The sequence below is a fragment of the Onychostoma macrolepis genome, chromosome 01, assembly GCF_012432095.1.
Source record: "Onychostoma macrolepis isolate SWU-2019 chromosome 01, ASM1243209v1, whole genome shotgun sequence".
Classification (NCBI taxonomy): domain Eukaryota; kingdom Metazoa; phylum Chordata; class Actinopteri; order Cypriniformes; family Cyprinidae; genus Onychostoma; species Onychostoma macrolepis.
In genome coordinates this window covers 5263768-5282683 of record NC_081155.1, presented here as the reverse complement: position 1 = coordinate 5282683, position 18916 = coordinate 5263768, and the positions used below count along the sequence as shown (strand labels likewise).

Sequence of the window (18916 nt, the reverse complement as noted above, 5' to 3'; positions counted from 1 at the left end):
TGCACTATCCAAACTTAATTTTTTATAATTCATGAATGAAAATATTTTGTAACATGATTTTAATGTACCATTTACATGGTAATGCAATGTCTGATTTTAAAATGGGTTTCAAAGGATGAATTTTGAAATTTTAAGTTTTCTACTGATAAATAATTTCTTATGATTTCTAATTCGTGATAGAGAAAAGGCAACTAAGAAGACTTTCTGTGACAAAGGTCAGAATTCATGTCATGATGTAGATTTTTTTCAGGTGCACTCTTGTCATAAACAGAGGTGTCAAATCCAGGGTCAGAAAGTAAAAGTCCTGCCATGTGTTTATTCCACCCATGAACTCAGCAGCTGATTTCACCAGAGGAGGAACCAACTCATTCCTTTCAAGTCACAAGCAAGTTTCGAGTCAAATCCCAAGACCTCAATGAGTTGAGGTAATTAAGAGATAATTGAGAGACTAATTAAATGATGATTGTGCATTAGTGATGAACACCTGCTGTTACTGTGAATCACAGAGGATCAGATGTTGATGTTTTATTGGTTAAAATGATGCCACCATCATGTAGATCAGTGTTTGCTTTAGTTGGGCTCTTGACCCTTGACTCCTGTGTTAGATCTCTGTAGCAATGCATGTGCTGTTGTAAAGCGGAGAGATCAGTGCTGTGCAGTGAGCAACTGTTAGTTGTTTTCATATGATGAGGTAATCATCAGGTGCTTACCTGTTTGCATCAATATACTGTGTATATATATATACATACAACATTTTCATTTTTAATTTATGTTCTGCTTTTGAATAAACAACTCTGTGAAACCACAGTGCGCAATGAATTTACTGCTGTAGCAGTTATAGAGAAAGAATTTTAAATCTAATGCATTTAAATATTTAAACTCCAGTCCTACTCAGACACACACAGACATCAAGAACCAGCGTATGAATCTCAACAATGGTGACAATCAACAAATGCTTCATGCTGCAATGCATGCTGGGTAACACCACAGTATGAATAATTATTGCCACCACTGTTGAGGATCGTATGATAAGTGTTCATGTCTAAAAGCCTGAGCAATATAATTCTTAATTTTTTCCAATATTTAATATTACGATGGCATTTGTTTAATAGTAAGTTCCTGCAGTTCTGTAACAGCTGAACGTCAGTAAATAAACCAAAGAGAGACATCTTCATGATGTTCATTCAAGTGACATAAAAGCCAAAAGTGTAAGCTCATCTGCTCCCTCAAGCTTTTAATTCAGCAATGTGCAAATGTTTGTTGTGAAGCAATATTGCAATTGCTTAAAAGCAATCCATTCTCAGTTACTAAAAGGGTCAAGAGCCCAACTAAAGCAAACACTGATCTCCATGATGGTGGCATCATTTTAACCAATAAAACATCAACATCTGATCCTCTGTAATTCTCAATAACAGCAGGTGTTCATCACTAATGCACAATCAACATTTAATTAGTCTCTCAATTATCTCTTAATTACCTCAACTCGTTGAGGTCTTGGGATTTGACTCGAAACTTGCTTGTGACTTGAAAGGAATGACTTGGTTCCTCCTCTGGTGAAATCAGCTGCTGAGTTCATGGGTGGAATAAACACATGGCAGGACTTTTACTTTCTGACCCTGGATTTGACACCTCTGGTCATAAATTAATCTATTACTTTTCCTACATAATTTTTAACAGAAAAGTGGTAAAATACCTATTTAGGAGTCTTAGACCTTTCCAACGATATATAGTTTGTCATGATTAGATTAGGATTTAATTGTAAAATAGTGAAGTAAAGGTAGGCGTCCCACAGGGTGGACGGTGACAGTTAAGAGGTTAATTTATGACCAGAGGTGTCAAATCCAGGGTCAGAAAGTAAAAGTCCTGCCATGTGTTTATTCCACCCATGAACTCAGCAGCTGATTTCACCAGAGGAGGAACCAACTCATTCCTTTCAAGTCACAAGCAAGTTTCGAGTCAAATCCCAAGACCTCAATGAGTTGAGGTAATTAAGAGATAATTGAGAGACTAATTAAATGATGATTGTGCATTAGTGATGAACACCTGCTGTTACTGTGAATCACAGAGGATCAGATGTTGATGTTTTATTGGTTAAAATGATGCCACCATCATGTAGATCAGTGTTTGCTTTAGTTGGGCTCTTGACCCTTGACTCCTGTGTTAGATCTCTGTAGCAATGCATGTGCTGTTGTAAAGCGGAGAGATCAGTGCTGTGCAGTGAGCAACTGTTAGTTGTTTTCATATGATGAGGTAATCATCAGGTGCTTACCTGTTTGCATCCAATATACTGTGTATATATATATACATACAACATTTTCATTTTTAATTTATGTTCTGCTTTTGAATAAACAACTCTGTGAAACCACAGTGCGCAATGAATTTACTGCTGTAGCAGTTATAGAGAAAGAATTTTAAATCTAATGCATTTAAATATTTAAACTCCAGTCCTACTCAGACACACACAGACATCAAGAACCAGCGTATGAATCTCAACAATGGTGACAATCAACAAATGCTTCATGCTGCAATGCATGCTGGGTAACACCACAGTATGAATAATTATTGCCACCACTGTTGAGGATCGTATGATAAGTGTTCATGTCTAAAAGCCTGAGCAATATAATTCTTAATTTTTCCAATATTTAATATTACGATGGCATTTGTTTAATAGTAAGTTCCTGCAGTTCTGTAACAGCTGAGCGTCAGTAAATAAACCAAAGAGAGACATCTTCATGATGTTCATTCAAGTGACATAAAAGCCAAAAGTGTAAGCTCATCTGCTCCTCAAGCTTTTAATTCAGCAATGTGCAAATGTTTGTTGTGAAGCAATATTGCAATTGCTTAAAAGCAATCCATTCTCAGTTACTAAAAGGGTCAAGAGCCCAACTAAAGCAAACACTGATCTCCATGATGGTGGCATCATTTTAACCAATAAAACATCAACATCTGATCCTCTGTAATTCTCAATAACAGCAGGTGTTCATCACTAATGCACAATCAACATTTAATTAGTCTCTCAATTATCTCTTAATTACCTCAACTCGTTGAGGTCTTGGGATTTGACTCGAAACTTGCTTGTGACTTGAAAGGAATGAGTTGGTTCCTCCTCTGGTGAAATCAGCTGCTGAGTTCATGGGTGGAATAAACACATGGCAGGACTTTTACTTTCTGACCCTGGATTTGACACCTCTGGTCATAAATTAATCTATTACTTTTCCTACATAATTTTTAACAGAAAAGTGGTAAAATACCTATTTAGGAGTCTTAGACCTTTCCAACGATATATAGTTTGTCATGATTAGATTAGGATTTAATTGTAAAATAGTGAAGTAAAGGTAGGCGTCCCACAGGGTGGACGGTGACAGTTAAGAGGTTAATTTATGACCAGAGGTGTCAAATCCAGGGTCAGAAAGTAAAAGTCCTGCCATGTGTTTATTCCACCCATGAACTCAGCAGCTGATTTCACCAGAGGAGGAACCAAGTCATTCCTTTCAAGTCACAAGCAAGTTTCGAGTCAAATCCCAAGACCTCAACGAGTTGAGGTAATTAAGAGATAATTGAGAGACTAATTAAATGTTGATTGTGCATTAGTGATGAACACCTGCTGTTATTGAGAATTACAGAGGATCAGATGTTGATGTTTTATTGGTTAAAATGATGCCACCATCATGGAGATCAGTGTTTGCTTTAGTTGGGCTCTTGACCCTTTTAGTAACTGAGAATAGATTGCTTTTAAGCAATTGCAATATTGCTTCACAACAAACATTTGCACATTGCTGAATTAAAAGCTTGAGGAAGCAGATGAGCTTACACTTTTGGCTTTTATGTCACTTGAATGAACATCATGAAGGTGTCTCTCTTTGGTTTATTTACTGACGTTCAGCTGTTACAGAACTGCAGGAATTTACTATTAAACAAATGCCATCGTAATATTAAATATTGGAAAAAATTAAGAATTATATTGCTCAGGCTTTTAGACATGAACACTTATCATACGATCCTCAACAGTGGTGACAATAATTATTCATACTGTGGTGTTACCCAGCATGCATTGCAGCATGAAGCATTTTGTTGATTGTCACCCTTGTTGAGATTCATACGCTGGTTCTTGATGTCTGTGTGTGTCTGAGTAGGACTGGAGTTTAAATATTTAAATGCATTAGATTTAAAATTCTTTCTCTATAACTGCTACAGCAGTAAACTCATTGCGTACTGTGGTTTCACAGAGTTGTTTATTCAAAAGCAGAACATAAATTAAAAAAATGAAAAATGTATGTGTATATATATATATATATATATATACACACACACAGTATATTGGATGCAAACAGATAAGCACCTGATGATTACCTCATCATATGAAAACAACTAACAGTTGCTCACTGCACAGCACTGATCTCTCCGCTTTACAACAGCACATGCATTGCTACAGAGAGATCTAACACAGGAGTCAAGGGTCAAGAGCCCAACTAAAGCAAACACTGATCTACATGATGGTGGTATCATTTTAACCAATAAAACATCAACATCTGATTCTCTGTGATTCACAGTAACAGCAGGTGTTCATCACTAATGCACAATCATCATTTAATTAGTCTCTCAATTATCTCTTAATTACCTCAACTCATTGAGGTCTTGGGATTTGACTCGAAACTTGCTTGTGACTTGAAAGGAATGAGTTGGTTCCTCCTCTGGTGAAATCAGCTGCTGAGTTCATGGGTGGAATAAACACATGGCAGGACTTTTACTTTCTGACCCTGGATTTGACACCTCTGTTTATGACAAGAGTGCACCTGAAAAAAATCTACATCATGACATGAATTCTGACCTTTGTCACAGAAAGTCTTCTTAGTTGCCTTTTTCTCTATCACGAATTAGAAATCATAAGAAATTATTTATCAGTAGAAAACTTAAAATTTCAAAATTCATCCTTTGAAACCCATTTTAAAATCAGACATTGCATTACCATGTAAATGGTACATTAAAATCATGTTACAAAATATTTTCATTCATTAATTATAAAAAATTAAGTTTGGATAGTGCACTATAATGTCTCTGTTCAAAACTGTGGGTGACAGTTAAGGGGTTAAACTATTATTACTCTAATTAAATAAAAATATAAAGGCTTGGTTTCACAGATGGTGCTTATCTTAACCCCTTAACTGTCACCCACAGTTTTGAACAGAGACATTATAGTGCACTATCCAAACTTAATTTTTTATAATTCATGAATGAAAATATTTTGTAACATGATTTTAATGTACCATTTACATGGTAATGCAATGTCTGATTTTAAAATGGGTTTCAAAGGATGAATTTTGAAATTTTAAGTTTTCTACTGATAAATAATTTCTTATGATTTCTAATTCGTGATAGAGAAAAAGGCAACTAAGAAGACTTTCTGTGACAAAGGTCAGAATTCATGTCATGATGTAGATTTTTTTCAGGTGCACTCTTGTCATAAACAGAGGTGTCAAATCCAGGGTCAGAAAGTAAAAGTCCTGCCATGTGTTTATTCCACCCATGAACTCAGCAGCTGATTTCACCAGAGGAGGAACCAACTCATTCCTTTCAAGTCACAAGCAAGTTTCGAGTCAAATCCCAAGACCTCAATGAGTTGAGGTAATTAAGAGATAATTGAGAGACTAATTAAATGTTGATTGTGCATTAGTGATGAACACCTGCTGTTACTGTGAATCACAGAGGATCAGATGTTGATGTTTTATTGGTTAAAATGATACCACCATCATGTAGATCAGTGTTTGCTTTAGTTGGGCTCTTGACCCTTGACTCCTGTGTTAGATCTCTGTAGCAATGCATGTGCTGTTGTAAAGCGGAGAGATCAGTGCTGTGCAGTGAGCAACTGTTAGTTGTTTTCATATGATGAGGTAATCATCAGGTGCTTACCTGTTTGCATCCGATATACTGTGTGTATATATATATACACATACAACATTTTTCATTTTTTTAATTTATGTTCTGCTTTTGAATAAACAACTCTGTGAAACCACAGTACGCAATGAATTTACTGCTGTAGCAGTTATAGAGAAAGAATTTTAAATCTAATGCATTTAAATATTTAAACTCCAGTCCTACTCAGACACACACAGACATCAAGAACCAGCGTATGAATCTCAACAATGGTGACAATCAACAAAATGCTTCATGCTGCAATGCATGCTGGGTAACACTACAGTATGAATAATTATTGTCACCACTGTTGAGGATCGTATGATAAGTGTTCATGTCTAAAAGCCTGAGCAATATAATTCTTAATTTTTTCCAATATTTAATATTACGATGGCATTTGTTTAATAGTAAATTCCTGCAGTTCTGTAACAGCTGAACGTCAGTAAATAAACCAAAGAGAAACACCTTCATGATGTTCATTCAAGTGACATAAAGCTCATCTGCTTCCTCAAGCTTTTAATTCAGCAATGTGCAAATGTTTGTTGTGAAGCAATATTGCAATTGCTTAAAAGCAATCCATTCTCAGTTACTAAAAGGGTCAAGAGCCCAACTAAAGCAAACACTGATCTCCATGATGGTGGCATCATTTTAACCAATAAAACATCAACATCTGATCCTCTGTAATTCTCAATAACAGCAGGTGTTCATCACTAATGCACAATCAACATTTAATTAGTCTCTCAATTATCTCTTAATTACCTCAACTCGTTGAGGTCTTGGGATTTGACTCGAAACTTGCTTGTGACTTGAAAGGAATGAGTTGGTTCCTCCTCTGGTGAAATCAGCTGCTGAGTTCATGGGTGGAATAAACACATGGCAGGACTTTTACTTTCTGACCCTGGATTTGACACCTCTGGTCATAAATTAATCTATTACTTTTCCTACATAATTTTTTAACAGAAAAAGTGGTAAAATACCTATTTAGGAGTCTTAGACCTTTCCAACGATATATAGTTTGTCATGATTAGATTAGGATTTAATTGTAAAATAGTGAAGTAAAGGTAGGCGTCCCACAGGGTGGACGGTGACAGTTAAGAGGTTAAACCAGGATTAGGCCTTAGTTAAATTAAGATATTTAAGCAGCTTTTATCAAAATGCCTTAGAAGAAAACATTACAGGTGTGCATCTTGAGACGAAACAATGCCACTGACATATTTTAAGACATGTCAGAGCAAGATATTTTTAGTTGAGACAGCTCGAATATGCATTTTAATCTAGGACTAGTTTAAGCCTTGTCTGTGAAAACAGAAACTTTTGGCATATCTATCTGTCTATCTATCTATCTATCTATCTATATACACATATGTGTGTGTATATTTTAGGTTAGATTTCATAATTTCATTAATCCATATCACGATTCAGTTTTGTTTAATTTTATTGCGCAGCTCTCATATTACATGTAGTTTATTTCTCTCACCTATTTTCAGGCCTCTCATGCAGCATGTGACTATGAGAATATCAGAGACGTCAGACAGCGTTCAGTCTCGGGAACTGAGGAAAATGTGTTGTATTCCACTGTTACAAATCCCACAGACACGTCTGATCCACACGACACATTGTATTCTACAGTACAGCTACCCACAAACCCCTCTGATGGGATCCTGTACGCTTCGGTCCATTTCCAGAAGCATGCAGAGTCTCTCAGTGATGCTAAAGTAACCTTCAATAACGAGGAGATTTACTGTGATTACACCACGGTCAGTCCACGTACATCACTCAGCTAGATCCACTCTTAAAAATAAAGCTTTCAGAAGATTCCTTACCCTCTGGTTCATTTAGACACTTCAGTGATACTAAAATAAATGTATTATGTCTCATTTCATGAAATACATTTTTCACTCAAAACAAGAAGTATTTTATGACTTGTGTTTGTCATTACTGGAGCACGTTCACAACTACACTTGTGGTTATGCAAAAACGGCTCATAAATGTGAAGGAAATTCATAATTGTGAGGAAAAACTCCACTAGTAGCATTTGTTTGCATTACACACTTGATCTGCTCTCTGTGTTTACTATCAGACGTTTATCAGTTTACTATAGTTAGTCATTTTGTCACACATGTGAAATTACAGATAACAGAACCTCTAGATAAGCAAAGTAAACACAAAAGCAGAGCATCTGGAAATATACAAGAAAACAACTGAACTGTGCTCTTTTTTTACACAGCTGGGTTTTTAGGTGTTGTTCACACACGACACACTCTTGCACTCAAAAGCATCTGGAAATGATTGATGCAGCAAAATGCTCCACAAAGAAGGAACCACTTACAGATGTATTTTCATTATGAATTTTACTTACTGGAACTGTTTATTTATTATTTCTAACTGCACTGTGTTTGTTCAGACATGCCTCATAAACTGAGGGACCATAGGAATAAAGCAGTGTGTTTAGGTGCTGTATCAGTTATTAGACTGAGATTTTAAAGGGGTCATCAGATGCAAAATTCACTTTACAAGTTGTTTGAACATAAATGTGTGTTGGACGCGTGTCCACATCCATCCTATAATGATAAAAATCCACCCAGTGTTTTTTTTTTTTTTTTAATATATCCCTATTTTAAAATCCTCTCTCAAATCAGGCTGTTCTGAGATTCCTGTCAGAATGACGTAGTTCTGCGCAGACCGCTCCCACTATAGCTGATTGACAAGACCGTCTTATCCTTAGACCCGGCCTGAGTGAGCTTTGAGCTTCGACTCTGGTGCAGGGAAGACAAGATGTCTCCGATTGAGCAACTGAGGTGTTTTGTTGTTGGACGTAATAATGAATAGCAGTCATCATTTACTCCCAACATCTGAGCCGCTGAAGACGCAGAGGATTAACATTACTTTCGCTTTGAAGGGAATGCGCCAATCCCAATCTGCCTAAATGTGTTTATGTTCGTGCAAATCATTCGCGATCCAGCTTCATCTACAAAAGAAGTGCTTATCAGGGTTTTTATGAATCTTTGCAAATTTCCTTTCCTAATAATGTGCTAGTTAGCCAGTTTCACAACTGAAGTTTACAGTCTGCTCGTCACTCCAGGGAACAGAGGGGTGGGGTCAGCAGAGCTCATTAGCATTTAAAGCAACATGGCCTAAAAAAACGGCTTGCTGAAAACAGAGCTGTTTTTGACATGGTAAAGAAGGTGTTTTTTTACACTACCATTGAGAAATTTTAGTCAAAGTATGTTATAGACTTTTCATTAAGACCCTAAAGAATCATATCAACTTGTGGAAAATGGGCATCCGATGACCCCTTTAATGCATGCTAAATGAATTATATTATCACTTTTTTATATTATCACATTGTTCATATCATGTCTATTGTATAGTTCATCAACTGTGTGTGTTTGCACAGTTTCAGTTTTTCATTCATCGAGTGTTTTATATTCAAAGTGATAATCCTACAGGCACACTAAAACACCTCTAGTCAGTTGTTTGACTTGACTACTAACTATTCGATTTGTATATCACACATGTTCTGTTTGAGTTTGCTGCCCTCTGCTGTTTAAGAATTAAAATGCCATTTAAAACTTCACTGGTTTAACTCATTTATTCATTTGGTAATAGTCAGCGAGTAACATCATGACTTATGAAAAAAGATACAAAGACTGATTTGAAGGCACAAATAGATGCAAGCATCAATGTGTTTTTTTTTTTTTTTGCTCTTCAGACTATGTTTTTTTTTTTCTGTAAATGTGTGCTAATTTGTGTGGAAGAACCTTTCAGACCTGCACAGGAGCTAAAAGACAGAAAGATGGTCGTGGTCACTCTCTTTGGTTTAACTGCACCGTGAGTCAGTGACAGCAGGACTGTATTTCATCACTGTGAGTCAGAAGAGTTTAGCAAGGAGGAAAGGGAAGAGGTGGAGCTGTTTGATTTATAAAAAGCCTTTAAGAGCAAAACATAGAGACTCAAAATCAGACACGACAGAAGAACTCACATCGTCCCTGTCTACTGAAGAAAGTACAGATTCACAGGAGCAAGAGTTTTATCAGCAGTGATGATGAAGACCCTCCTGTTCTTCACGATCTGCCTGATTAATGGTCAGATGCTGTTTTTTTTTTCTCCATACAGTATCAACCTGTATGTGACAGCTGTTTTTTACTCTTTACTCGACTGAGATCAAATCGTGTCTGTGTTTGTGAAAGAGAGAGAGAGGTTTGAAATTATAACATCTTTATTTAATACAAAATTCTAAGATTTTCACATTCCTCACATGCCATACAAAACACCTTATTCGATTATACAATATTCTCAGCAAAAAACAACACAATAGAGAGAGAGAGAGAGAGAGAGAGAGAGCACACTTTATTTGTGCATTTTATAAGTTTGCTGTCAGTATCTGATCATAAGGCACTTATTAAAAGAGGAAGTGAATTTTGATTGACAGGTCACATGAGTGATGCTGCTGACGCTGTGACTGGCATCACAGCAGGAAGTGTCATCATCAACTGTGTGTATAAACTTGAAACATATAAAGAAAGTGCAAAAAGATTTTGCAAAATGTTGGGCAGTGAATGTACAACCATGACAGAAGTAAAGAATGATTTATGGATCCCAGATGAGAGATTCTCTGACTGATAATAAATCTCTAGGCTTGATTAGTGTGCTCATTAGAAACCTGACCGTAAACGACAGCGGGACGTACAGATGTGAAGCTGATGGTGAATCATTGCAGGAGGTGAAATTAGATGTGAAACAAGGTAGAAATTCATATTTATTTAAAGCATTGTACTGTCAGGCCTTATGTTTATTCATGAGACATAATTTTACACCAGCGGGATTTGTTACACCATTAATATTACATTTTAATTGAAAATACATTTGTATATTTGATTTTCTCTTGGTTTCAGAGTCGTGTTGTGCGACATCAGAAGAACAGACTGCTTATTTAGGAGGAACTGCTGTCATCCGCTGTAAATATCCAGAGAAATATAAAGATCATTTAAAGGAATTGTACAAAGTCCAGCAATCCGAGATTTTCTCTGGATGAAAGCAAACAGGAGCATGTCTTTACTGTGACTATTGTGAATGTGAACAGACATGATGATGGGGTGTATTTCTGTGGAGCATATTTGATAATCTATCCTACAAAGATCAGCTACAGTCTGTTTTTCACAGAGATTCAGCTTCATGTTACAGGTGAGAAACAATTAACAACAAATTACACAGTAAATATACATCAGTTAACCAATGTCATTTTGATTCCTGACCTTTCATTTGTGGACAACATTGGAAAAGAAAGAGCAAACAGATGCTTCAGTCCAGCCTGGTGAGTTTAACACGAATATATGCCGCAGAATAACACAGAACACTTCTGAAATTAGATGAATGACAATTTAGAGCATCAAAACTGAAGTGATTTGGCAGGAAAATAATAATGCTGGTTGACTGGACACAGCATCCTGAACGGAAAAGCACTACATAATGCATCTTATTACACAGCGCTACTTTCTCTTGTATCTCACTGTGGACTTGCTCTCTAGCGAATCTACACTTTAGTAATGAAATGCTGCTATGACTGTCGAGTAGAAGTCCTCTGAAGAACTCGGCAGAAGCAGCGTTGCTAATTTAGCATCTACGAGTCACTCGATTAGTGACTTTTCAAACCCCTTCAGTGACTGTATTTCAAAAAAGCCACTAGCGACAAATCTAGCTTTTTGGATTGCTGGTTAACATGCAGTCAGTCACTATATCATCTTCAGCAACAGCGTGAAGGTGAATAGCACATAACAGGCACAATTCTGTTATAAACCGATATCTCTTTGTACTACATGTGTCATCGTTTTCAGATACTTCCATTTTCACACTTCACAGTACAACGTGAGAACGGCATTTTCAAATGTATTCGCTCTGTTTTCACAGGATAAAAACTCTGTCTCAGTGTAGCCGGAAGGCAAAGTGCAGAGAAAAAGAGTGTAGATATACCCTCAGAGGGCCACTATATCTTACAGTTTAACTCCAATCCTAATTAAACTCACCTGAACCAGCTAATCAAGGTCTTCGGGATTTCTAGATAAGTGTGTTTGAGCAGGTTAAAGCCAAACTTTGGCCTTCCAGAAACAGTGTTGGACACCCCTGCTTATAATAATAATTCTGTTAATTGCGTTTGATGAACAAGTTGTTTTTATTCCAGATCAAAACCACAGAGATGAACTGAAGGTTCACAGTCTCAGCTTAATATGGCCTTTATTGAGGAAACCCACATGAGGCTCAACAGAGAGATGAAGTACAGTAATTCATCTTTAATAAACAGTGAAATACTGTACATAATTAAAACTCTCTCAGTAATGTTGATCAGTAAGAAATCATCAAACATTACCAACAACATTTTATAAATATTTATAGGCCAATACGAATAGTTGTCTCACAATTATTATTATTATTAAAAACCTGTAAATATTAAAATTTATATTTGTGTTGGATATAAAATCACACTGAGTTGGATTTCACGATCTTTTTTGTTTTTCTGTGCAACAAAAAACAAACAAATTAAAGAATAAATAAACAACCATGAAACCACAAACCTTATCAGAAACAGAGCAGCTTTATGCTACAGATTGGACTTTAATTCAAGTTACACATTCATTTTACTGAGGTTTGAATAGATGTGTAAATATACTCTGTGTTTGTGCGTTTTATTGTCAGATTTCTCCATGATCATCATTATTAGTGTGTGTGTGATTCTGCTGCTGATCGGTGGATTCACTCTGACTGTGTGGAAACTAAGATGCGAGAGACGAGAGACGAGGTGACGCTCACTCACAGTTACCCACAATCCCCTCTGATGGGCTCCTGTACACTGATGTCAGTTTCCTGGAGCATGAACGAAGCAGATTCATTAACAAAGAGGTTTACACCATGGTCATTTACCACACAAGACTCAACTAGTTCCTTTATAACAGATCACAGATTTTGAAAGAGTGACCTGTCCCAGTTGGTTAGTGCAGCACTTACACACTCACCCCGTCTTACCTTATTTTCTGTTACCTGCTGAGGTAATACACACGCCATTAGCACGCTGGTTTCACACATGCAAACACATCCTTTCCATTTCCATCTGCCCAGCAAAACAAACACATACCTGAGTTAAACTGCGGGTTTCGTCTGGCCAGAGGAGGACATGACTGAGCCTGGTTTCTCCCAAGGTTTTTTTCTCCATTCTGTCACAGAGGGAGTTTTGGTTCCTTGCCGCTGTCGCCTCTGCACAGCAAAATCCCCAGTGTTAATTTAACACTCTGAGTGTAGACTCACTGGACTCATATAAACACTGAAGCAGTGTTAAAGTGAATGAGATAATTAGGTGATTAACTGAGTGATGATTGACCATTATTGAAGACACCTGATGTTAACAAGCAGAATCACCAAAGGAGAAAATCTAAATTTGTATGTCACCATTATAGTGGTCTGTGTTTGCATTAGTTGGGATCTTGACCCTTACATTTTTAACATTAGGTTTTGTTTGTTATAATTGAATTATAACAGCCAGACAAACTGATGATCACGTGGTGTTGATTATGTTTTGAACTAGTCATCATGTAGTGACCTGAATTAGGTGTTCTTTAATGATTAGGTAAACAAGGTGAAAAATACAAGATGGCATAAAAATACTAAGCTGAATTGTCTTTGTAACTTTTTATTCTTACTACACCGTAGTTGAGATTCATACGCTGATTCTTGATGTCTGTGTCTGCCTAAAACAAAGACTTTTTTTTTTAAATCAGAACAGCTTGCAAGAAACCACTACAAAATGTATAGAAAATACAGTATCTTTCGCTGTGGAATCACAGAGCTGTTTCAACCAATAAAGTTCATGTAACTCAGAGATCAGACTCTAAAAAAGCTCAATGACTCAAGTCAAAAGATGATTATGTTAAAACATAATTATCACCACCTGATGACTTTTGCTCTTGGCTTGTCTGGCTGTTATAACTCAGTTACAGCAACCAAACAAAATTTAAATTTAAAAAGTCAAGGGTCAAGATCCCAACTAATGCAAACACAGACCACTATAATGGTGACATACAAATTTAGATTTTCTCCTTTGGTGATTCTGCTTGTTAACATCAGGTGTCTTCAATAATGGTCAATCACCACTCAATTAATCACCTAATTATCTCATTCACTTTAACACTGCTTCAGTGTTTATATGAGTCCAGTGAGTCCACAGTCAGAGTGTTAAATTAACACTGGGGATTTTGCTGTGTGGCTTGCTCAGTTGGGGACACTTAATTTCTAGCGATTATCATCAATTTGATTGCACAGATACTATTTAAACTAAACTGAGCTAGACAATGACATCTCTGAATTCAGTAACGAAATGCCTTTAACTGAAAATTGAGTGTTTAATCTTATAATTATATATTACTGACACTCTATCCTCCGATTTGATACTGTTCAGTGCTTTGACACAATCTGTATTGTTAAAAGCGATATATAAATAAAGATGACTTGACTTGACTTGAGTTGTCTTTCATTTTTTATTTATAATTTTAATTTTGTTTTGTTAATACGTACCCATGTCCAATGTTTGTTAGTGTCTGTGTAATCGGTCTTCCATGTTGCATTTTTCCATCGGCTGGCCAAACTTGGCCTCCACACGGTGGTCTGGGTGAAAGTAATTAATGTGGACTGGACAGAGAGCAGCGGAAGTGTACGTTTAAAAACAATATTTCTTCAGGCTGAGTCGATTCACCCAAAATTGAACCCTTTCTTGAAACACTGCAATCAAACGAGGCTTTGAACATCACCAGTGACGTCATTTCACTAAAACAATACAAGCCTCGATACTGAGTTCTATGAAATTCATGCCATGGGAACTGTGATTGAGTAACTTTTATTTTTAAAATTATGAACAAATCTGAAATGGTGCATTCCCAGTCATTAAAGGGATAGTTTACTCAAAAATGACAATTCTGTCATTAATTACTCACCCTCGTGTCGTTCCAAACCCGTAAGACCTTCGTTCATCTTCACATTTTCACATGTGGTTTTCACGTTTTCACACATGAAATTTCACATGTGTAGAATCACATGTATATGTGACCACATGTGTTTTTGCATATGTGAAATTCATTTGGGTATTCTGTAAGGGTGCACCTGACGTTCTCGACACAAGCTTCAAGGCCTCGGTATCGGGGGGAAGAAGTAACTCGGCCCGGCTGCAGTTGCCAAACTCAGCATGGACATGGGCTGAATGACGCCCCAGAATCGGCCCAAATACACTGGCCCGAGTCCGGCTGCCAAAACTGCCGGCATTGGGCCACAATCACGCCGACAAGAATTGAAACACTTAGCCAGTACTGGCCCGAGTCTGGGTATTGAAACTGAGCCGACACTGGGTCACAATCATGCCGACACCTAGCTAAATTAATATATATATATATATATATATATATATATATATATATATATATATATATACTTAAACTTACTCATACAGAATTAAAACTGTGTATTAAAGAGTCCTTCCAGTTTTTACATAAAACCAGAGATTTGAATAATTTGTTTTTCCACAAAATGACAGTTACCTTAAAATCCTTAAGATGGCATCTACTTCCAACTAAAATAAAATATATATTTTACAGTGTCCTTGTTAAGCCTACATGTACTTATGCATGTCAACTAAATATGTCACCTTTACAAAGATTAAGGGTTTGGCCCTTACGCCATTTCTTTTCATGGCATCCCCCAACTACCCCATGAATTACCCCATAACATCCATATGTGCTCCTTTTCCCCAAGTATAAAAATGACAATGAAAATATGAGTGATATTAGAATTTATTTTGAAAAAAGTAGGCGTACCCTAAATGAGGGACAGATTGACAGAAAGAAAGACAAAAAGGGGAACAGACAATGACACGTATGGTTATTCAGACAATCTCAGACTGACAACATGAATGGTAACTCTGGTAAATGTTAACATGTGGAACATGATAAACAGAACAGCATTAGTTTGCATTCGGGCCTACTCTCCCCTCCCCCCATCTCTGTCCAAAGGGAGCAGCAGCCATCTTTTAATGAACTTTTCAATCTCTCCATCTGATGCACTGCCAGTACTTGCATTTCTTTGCACTGATTGAAAAAAGAAAAAAAAAAAAGATCAATTGCAATAGTTTAGACCAGTGGTGTCAAGCTCAATTCCCGGAGGGCCACAGCTCTGCACTAGAGATGGGCGATACCTCTTATTTTGTTTTCGATCCAATACCAATATTTTCAAGCCCAGTATCATTGATATCGATACTGATACCGATACAGATACATCTAAACTAAACTAAACTGATCTTTTAAATTATTAAAAGAATATAATCAGTAATTATACTCACTTAATATCAGATTTTAAAGCAATGTTTTTTTAGCATTTCATAGGCCTTTTTTTGTTTACACTGTCAAGAATTAAAATATACTATAATTAATGCCCTTTAAAGGGGCAGTAACCTCAAAGGTACAACTATACCCCTAAAAGGGAGTACCATACAAGTATACATGCTCTAAGGGTAGATAAGTTACAAAGGTGCACCTTTGAGTGTACCTCATGAAAAATAAACATGGTACTAAAATGTATTATTATTATTATTATTATTACCATGGTAAATCTGTGGTTACTGCAGTTTTACTACAAATACTGTGGTAATGTTACGAATCCGGTTTGTGGCCTTTCGTCTGATTGCCACCAAAGGTCACCCTTCCATCATATTGACTCTCACACTACACAGACTGTTTCACATTACCTTGCACTACAATTCCCATCAGCCATTGCACTGACGACACACACAGCTGATTGCACTGATCACACACCCTACATAAACCATGGACTTCCTCTTCCTCTTTGCTGAGTATTGTTTAGCATCTGTCACTGAGAAAGCTACTCTACGGAGCCTCTCTTAAGTTTTCCTAAACTAGTCGTAGGCATAGTCTTGCCTGTTTTCCTGTGTTTTTGATTCTTGCCTGTTTATCTTAGATCTACCCTTTGTCTTGCCGTTTGTATACTGTTTGCCCGGACCATTGCTTATGTTTACGGATTACCTCTTTTGTCTAAGCCCTCTGGATATTGTTAGCCGACGATTGACCACTCCTGCTTAGGATACTTCTCTTGCCTTGCCCTCTATATACCTGTTTGCCATTGTTGGAAACTTACCTGTTTATCGACCACGTCTCTGAATAAAGCTTTGCAGATGGATCCGAACGCTTCCTCTGTTCCTTCCGTAACAGGTAAACTGTGGTTACTGTAATAAAACCATGGTTAATTTTTGTAAAAGGCTGCTGTGCTCCTAAAGGTGAAACTTTAGCATATATATATATATATATATATAATATATATATATTAGGGGTGGCACGGTACATGTATTCGTACCGAACCGTCACGGTACGGGCGTCTCGGTTCGGTGCATGAGGCCTTACGACGAATACAAGGCAATTCACCCCCAATCCAGGAGGGGGCGCCCGCAGCAATGCAGCGCTGTTTGATAACCACCAGCAGAAGAACAGTGAATGCAGTGAGATGCTTATTTGAAAACAAAGCCCCCGAAACAGTGACCATGTGCTGATTCTGAACGCGTCTCTCACATAGACTGACAGAGTATACTTTAAAGGCTTGCGCACTCAACTGTTTGCGAAAAGGAGCTTTGTGCTCGAGTATCCTCCCTCTCTCATTCGGCAAAAATCTAAATATTCCATAATATCTCCATATTTGCGATGTAACATATCTGAATGCTAAACTATTATTTATTATGTAAATGATAGGCTTTGTACTTCAGTCGCATTCCAGCGGTGACACAGAGGCGCGCGCTGATGTTTGGTTCACTGTATTTTATTTTGATAAAGTGCCAACTGCGCTGTCAAGTTAGCAATACTGGAGCTGGTATGTGTGTGTGTGTGTGTGTGTGTGTGAAAAGTCAGGACATAGATTTGTATAATGACAAAGGTATGACAGGTATTACAAGGTGAAGGTGACATCTCAGGACATTGACCCATGTCCCCACTTTTCAAAATGCTTATAAATCACACAGAGTGAGGTTTTTTTGGGGAAAGTTGAAATGCACAGTCTCCTGTAAGGGGTAGGTTTAGGTGTAGGGTTGGTGTAGGGCAATAGCACATACAGTAAGTACAGTATAAAAACCATTACGCCTATGGGATGTCCCCACTTTTCACAAAAACGAACATGTGTGTGTGTCTGCGTCTGTGTGTCTGTGTGCGCTCCGGCGCGATCACTTCAACTGTTTCCTTATACCAGCAGAATCAACTTTAAACACTTATTGTCTTATTAATAATCACTGTATAAAGGTCTGCTTTTATTTGTGTACACTCACAATGAAAACAAAACATGTTATATATATAACATGTAATAATATTTAGCATTTTCACATGTAGATGGAAAAAATTGTAACTTGCACTACTGTCTGTTCAAAATAAATGAAAAGAAACTGAGTATAGTAGATTTCTTTTTTCCCCTGTTGTACCGAAATCGTATCGAACCGTGACCCCCGAACCGAGGTACGTACCGAACCGTGACATCTGTGTACCGTGCCACCCCTAATATATATATATATATATATATATATATATATTTTATTTATTTATTTTCTTTGACAGATTTACTAACAGTAATTACAGAACACAATCCATTTGAACTTTTAACAACCAGTTTAAATAAATTTACTTGCACAAACTAAAATATATATTACATGTACACAAAAGTTTGGGGTCAGTAAGATTTTGTAATATTTTTTTAAGTAAGTCATTTATTTGAACAAAAATACAGTAAAAACTGCAATATTGTGAAATATAACAATCAAAAATAACTATTTTCTGTTTTAATATATTTTACAATGTCATTTAAAATGCATCTGTGATCAAAGCTGAATTTTCAGCATCATTACTCCAGTCTTAAATGTCACATGATCCTTCAGATATCATTCTAATATCATTTGCTGCTCAAGAACCATTTCTGATTATTCTTGCTG

The 18916-nt window shown here is 36.8% G+C and overlaps 1 protein-coding gene and 1 long non-coding RNA gene across 4 annotated transcripts in view; both read left to right on the top strand.

Annotated features, from left to right (window-relative positions):
• Positions 1-9587, top strand: part of LOC131539408 (polymeric immunoglobulin receptor-like) — a 44743-nt gene extending 35156 nt beyond the window's left edge. For 2 of the 3 annotated variants that reach the window (XM_058773993.1, XM_058774009.1), the window contains one exon: positions 7398-9587. In XM_058773993.1, coding sequence (XP_058629976.1) covers positions 7398-7694 — 297 coding nt within the window. In that variant the 3' untranslated portion in view covers positions 7695-9587. The remainder of the gene's footprint in view (positions 1-7397) is intronic. The other variant, XM_058774000.1, reaches the window with a different exon arrangement.
• Positions 9588-9782: 195 nt separating this feature from the next.
• LOC131545849 (uncharacterized) lies at positions 9783-13161 on the top strand. The gene is made up of 3 exons (XR_009272506.1): positions 9783-10655; positions 10806-11224; positions 12601-13161. It is a non-coding gene; the product is annotated as an uncharacterized LOC131545849 (long non-coding RNA).
• The last annotated feature ends 5755 nt before the right edge of the window (positions 13162-18916 follow it).